General features: G+C 39.5%; 1 protein-coding gene across 1 annotated transcript; it reads right to left on the bottom strand.

Annotated features, from left to right (window-relative positions):
• Positions 1-733: 733 nt before the first annotated feature.
• On the bottom strand, positions 734-5,938 carry LOC149895244 (uncharacterized). Its single transcript, XM_090119210.1, has 2 exons — positions 2,263-5,938; positions 734-1,914 (listed from the first exon to the last, which is right to left on the bottom strand). Exons 1-2 carry the CDS (start codon positions 5,936-5,938, stop codon positions 734-736), a joined length of 4,857 nt encoding a protein of 1,618 aa, XP_089975336.1.
• Between the last annotated feature and the right edge of the window lie 346 nt (positions 5,939-6,284).

A 6,284-nucleotide genomic window follows, 5' to 3' on the forward strand; every position in this document is an offset into this window, starting at 1 on the left:
CATGGGTCACTGATGGCACGCTGCGCGCTGGTACGCGGCAGGCGCTCGCGCCGCGGAGGGCGCTCGCCGCCGCCGGCCGCCACGCACACCACAGGCCCGCTGCTGCTGCTATCCCCTGAATGCGCTTCCCGAGAGCTAGCAGGGAGTCGTTGTAGCTTTTTTACCCAGCTCCAAATTTGATGGGTAGCGTTCATGGGTGTTTATAAAATGCTGAATCAGTTGGATTTCGGATACACCTCCGGCTCAATATTTATCTTATAAGTGTGTTGTTTATGTGCATTAATCATGAATATTTAGCTTTAATCTCAGACAATGTATTCGCAATAATATATCTGACACCATTGATAAGGCCAGCGCGTGCGCCTCGTTGAATCGAAATGCTGATTCAGTAACATGCGGTCATGGAACTCCAATTGTTTACAACCGTGGCTTATTTGTATAATACGATGTTACAATGAATATTACTTTTTAAAGATTCATAAAGCTGATGATTTCCAGATGATTATTAATTAGTTATTAATAAATTTTGAAGTTTGGTTGCTTATTGGCGTAGTTAATTAATTTCTATCCATCTTCAACTATGTTAATTTATTGAAGAATATAAAATGTTTGTCGACGTTTATTCTTGTTATATTGAAGTTGTTACTGTATAATATTACGTTTGTAGCTGACGTGAGCATTAAAATAAATAATGTTAATATGAACGATAGATAATAAGTTTATATGAAATGATTTAATTGGAATGCGCTTTTTTCGGGGTGCTTGCTGGTGATAAGCTGCTGGTATGATTCTGTAGCTTTTGCTGATTTGTTTCTTCTTTGTTAACAGGGAGAATGGACAATTTAATAACCGGTCGCTTGATAATACCCGTCTTAGTTTTTACGCTTACGACTCTGACGTAGCCGTCTGATCCAGGATGTAATTCAATCACACGACCCAACGCCCATTTTCCTGGTGGTAGAAGAGCGTCATGTATGATCACGATGTCGTTCAACTTGATATTAGGCTTTGATGTTTTCCACTTGCTTCTGGCTGATAATGACGTTAAATATTCAGCTCGCCACCGTTTCCAAATATCACTAAATATTTTTTGCGTCAATTGCCACCTCGTTCTCTCATCTCTCTCAGTTTCTATGATTGTTAAAATTGGACCGCTCGCTAAAAAGTGGGAAGGTGTGAGATATGCTATGTCATCAGGATCTTCAGATAGAGGAGATAGGGGTCTCGAATTGAGACAGGCTTCTAACTGATAAAGTAGAGTGGCGAACTCTTCGTACGTTAGCTTTTGATCGCCTAGAACTCTACGTAAATGATATTTCAGGCTTTTAACCGCTGCTTCCCAAAGTCCTCCCGCGCTAGGCCAGGAAGGTGCATTGAAGTGCCACTCGATTTGCATCTCGCTAATTTCCGTGAAAAATTCCTCTGTTAAAATAGATTGTTGGTCAATAAACTCATTCGCTAAAATTTTGCTGGCTCCTACGAAATTCGTTCCGTTGTCACTGTATATGTGACGAGGAGTTCCTTTGCTTGTTTTGATACCGCGACCCTTGCTTGATTTCACGTCTACATGTCCTGTGAAGTCAACCCCCGTGTGATAAAACGGTCTTGTAGGGTTCGTTCTTGCTCCCGGTAAATCTCCCATTATTTGTAGTTGTTTTACCGGGCTGTGTCGCTTGCATATTACACAATTATATAAACGTTTCTTAACCGCTCTGTTTCCGCCGAGTATCCAATATCGCTGACGTAGCCAAGAGTTCGTCAACCTCGCTCCACCGTGGAATGTTGACTTATGTGCTAAATCAATTAATAAATTTGTAAGATGACTGCTCTGTGGTATTATGTAGGGATGTTTCATGTTATATGAGATGTTGCTGTTTTTTAGACGACCTCCAACTCTTAATAAACCTTCTTCGTCTAGAAATGGATTAAGACATAATAACTTGCTCTTTGAATCAACTCTACTTAAGCTATTTAAATCATTTATTTCTTGACGAAATTCTAAATATTGTATAGCTTTTATAATTTTTAATTGTGAATTTTGCAACTCTTGTATAGTAAGATAATTTTGTTTAGTTACGGACGAGGATATTCGCAATATCCATGCTAATATTCGTGACGCATATGTAAAACTGCTGTATTTGTCTATAAAATCGCTAATAAAGTTCGCTGAAATATTATTATTCTTCGTAACTACGTTTGATAACATTTTCTTTGCTTCTAATTTAGTATCATACGTTAATTGTTGCTGATGTTTAATATCACTGAGTAGCCAGGTGGGCCCTTTCCACCATAGGTCATGTTTTTCTAAAAGCGCGATGCTCATGCCACGGCTAGCACAATCTGCGGGATTATCGCTGGACTTAACATAACGCCAAGTCTGTGGTGGTAAAGTTGTTGTTATTTTAATCACTCTGTTTGCGACGAAAGGCTTCCAGCGGCTGGGCTCGCCCTGTAGCCATCCAAGTACAGCTGTTGAGTCACACCACGCAAACGCTTTTACATCGCGATCGCTTAAACTTTGCTTGACCTTTGTCATAAGTTTCGAGAGCAAGAGTGCACCGCTTAACTCTAGTCTCGGTAACGATATGTCGGTCTTTGACGAAGGGCTAGTTTTGCTGACGGGGACAAGTTTCGTTTTAGCGGCTAACAGTGTTATGTGCGTTCCATCGTTACGCACAATCCGTGCATATACTACGCATGCATATGCCTTCAACGACGCATCGCAAAAACCGTGTAATTCAATGCAATCGTCTCTCCCGCTACAAATCCATCTCGGGATTTCGATATTTCCAATATTCTCTATGTCTGCTCTTAATTTTCGCCATTCAAGGTTAATCTTGTCTGGTATGACGTCATCCCAATTCAATTTAGTTAACCATACGCTTTGAAATAATAGCTTTAGTTGAACTACAGCTGGTGCCAACCAACCAAGAGGATCGAATATCTTTGATATTTCTCCTAGTAGTTCACGCTTCGTAGGCCTTAAATCGGATAGCGGATTCAGCTTGCATATAAACTTAAAATTGTCTTTTTGGGCATTCCAACTAAGACCGAGTGCTTTCGTTGATTCCTGATGCTTAAAATTGTACGTATCGCTCGCTATGTTTTCTGCTTTATCAACGTCTTCTAATAATGATGACTCATTCGCTGACCATTTGCGGAGATTAAATCCTCCCGATTTGAGTAAATCGATGAGATCTCTTTGCAATTGCTTCGCTGATATGATGTCAAATGCACCGCTAAGAAGATCATCCATGTAAAATTGTTCTTCTAACACCCTCGCTGCTATCGGGTAACGGTTGCATTCGTCCTTGGCTAACTGCTTGAGCGTCATCATTGCTAAAAAGGGCGCTGCTTTTGTACCATACGTAACAGTGGACAAAGTATATTCTCTGAGTGGTTGATTCGGATTTTCGCGCCAAACTATTTGCTGATAACGTTGATCTTGCTTTGAAATTAAAATCTGTCGAAACATTTTTTCGATATCTGCTATAAATGCGTAAGGATATTGTCTCCAATTTAAAATTAATAATAAGATATCCTGCTGTAAATTCGGACCTCTATACATGACGTCATTAAGGCTTACACCCGTCGATGTTTTTTCGGATGCATTAAACACAACTCGTAATGACGTAGTACTCGAATCGGCTCGATGTACACCGTGGTGCGGCATGTAGTAGGCAGGTTTCATGTTACGCGCTATTGTTAAGTGCATGTGACCCAATTCTTTGTATTCGTTTATGAATGATTTATATTTATTGAATAAATTGTCGTCTTTTTGTAGCTTTCGTTCTAATTGATAAAATTGAGCGCATGCTTTTGCTTTCGATAAACCTAGCTTTTCATCTGCGTCTGGATGTAAAGGGAGACGAACAACGTATTTTCCATCTGACTGACGAGTTGTTGTTGATTGATATTGCTGAATACATTGATAATCCTCTTGTGATATATCTACGTTTTCGTTAATGTCTTCGATTGACCAAAATTTTTGAAGGCTATCCACGTCGACCATTACAACGTTACATTGGAACGACTTTACGTTGCCGCATAAAATCCACCCAAGGCGTGTTTGCTGCGCTACAGGAATAGATTCGCTTTGCTTAATAATTCCCTCCATGATAATAGATGAATAGACATCGGCACCTAACAATAAGTCAACTGGTCGGCGTCGATAAAACTCTGGATCGGCTAGCTGTATGTCGTTAATAAATGACCACGCTGGTTTGCTGAATGATTTGTTCGGTAGATTATTCACTGCATGATTCATTATAAAAACTCCTGTATTTAATGAATAATCGCTGTATTGAGAAGATATTTTTATGTTCATAAAGCCTTTACACGTGTTCTCTTTCGCGCCTAAACCTAAAATCACTCCCTTACAATGCTGACGCGGCAGACCAAGTCTCTGGGCTGCATTTTCGGTTATAAGGGAAGTCTGTGATCCTTGATCTATGAGAGCACGCATGATTAATGATGTACCATCTGCAGCTTGAACGGTAACTTGAGCTGTTGCTAATAAAATTTCCTGCGTATCATCCAGAGACACGTGAGAGCTGTTATTCGGTTGTTTTTCGGGGCTTGTTGTGCTGGCTGTATTTTGGGATGTCCGCTGTGCGAACGCTTCATGAACCAAAGTATGATGGTTCTCATTGCATACTCGGCATCTTTTAGTGGAAAAACACTTATTACCATTATGATTGTATAGGCAGTTTTGACATAGCTGTAACCTCGTAATTGTTTGTAATTGCAGTTTAGGTTGAGATTCTGCGAATTTATTGCAATATATTATTCCATGATTATTGTTGCATATTGGACAATTTTGCGTTGTGTAATTGATACCTTTTCCGTTTTGCGATGAATTATTATAGTTGCTAGCGAATGATTTAAATAAATGCGATTTATGGAATGCTTTAGGATATGCTGCTGGTGTTGGTTTTTGAGGGTGCTGGAATGTTTTAGGTGGATCTTGCTTGCGCTTAGATGATTCTAATGCAGTAAATTTCATCTCGAGGAAACTTAGAAATTCTTGCAGTGTTGGTAGCTCTCTAGGATTTTTCAATGACTCGATGTAATCGTTATGAGTGTCGGTATCTAATTTCAGCGCTAATATATGAACGATCATCGGGTCCCACGTGCTTGTATCAACACCAAGGTTTTTAATGGCATTAAGGCATTCCTTTGTCGCGTCGTGCATGTTTTTAATTTGTGTTAGCGATTGCTGCTGCATGTTGGGTAGGCCTAAAATTATATTAATATGAGATGTAAAAATAAGCTTTTTATTCTCGTACCTGTGATTTAATATTTCCCAACAGGAAGTATAATTTTGTGAGCTTATAGATAAATGCTGTATGAGGCGTTCTGCCTCGCCTTTGATCTTACTTTTCAGATACTGCATTTTTTGTGAATTTGATAAGGAAGGATTAAGATGAACAGCTTCGTTGAATAGATTTTTAAAAGATACCCAATGCTGATAGTTTCCATTGAAAATCGGAATGTCAACCTTCGGTGTTATATTTTCTCTGTGAGAGACTGACCAGAGCTTTGTGTTTATCGCTTCTTTGAGGTTATTGAAAATGCTTTCGTGGCGAGTGAAAGAATTCTCATATTCAACGTCTTCCCCGTCCAAAATGCTGTCGATTTCCCAATGAAGAGAGTCAATAACGCTCCATCGGGAATTTAACTGTTGAAGGGCATCCTCGAATTTCCACTTAGTGCATATTTTTTCAACATCAATACTTGTTACAGTTCTTGTAAAAGCCTTAAAGTTAATTGCTTGTTTATGGAATAATTCATCAAGTTTGCTCGATGTACCTTGCGATTTAAATGATGGCTGAGGATTTAAATCCTGTTGCTGCTTGCTTGTTCCCGGCTGAGACAATAAGCCAGGTGTTGCAGGTCTTATAGGGCTTTCCTTGCTTTCCGCTGGCAAGTGCCGCATTATGTAAGACCGCGTTTCATGATAAAAATCGGCCGTTCGCTTATAAATGTTATTGCTAAAATATTCATGTGATTTATCGTCATATTCACATATTTTAATATGATTGCATTGAAATTCTTGCCAGTAAGAATCTAACACACTTAATCGCTTATTAATATGAGCCGGGGTCTTGCGTTCGACACCGTCTTTCTTAAAATTGATTTGAAGTTTTTCTATCGCTTCGATGATCATGTTTTGGTTAGCTACTAGATCTTCCATGATGAAAATGCTACTTCGCTTCGATAGATAGTATAGGTAAAAAGCTGTGGACTCACCGCTGCTGCTGGAACTTACGTGGCAGTTCCCA

The sequence above is a fragment of the Colias eurytheme genome, chromosome 32, assembly GCF_061535395.1.
Source record: "Colias eurytheme isolate Ceu_HAF_F1 chromosome 32, ilColEury1 Martin Lab GWU primary, whole genome shotgun sequence".
Taxonomy (NCBI): Eukaryota; Metazoa; Arthropoda; class Insecta; order Lepidoptera; family Pieridae; genus Colias; species Colias eurytheme.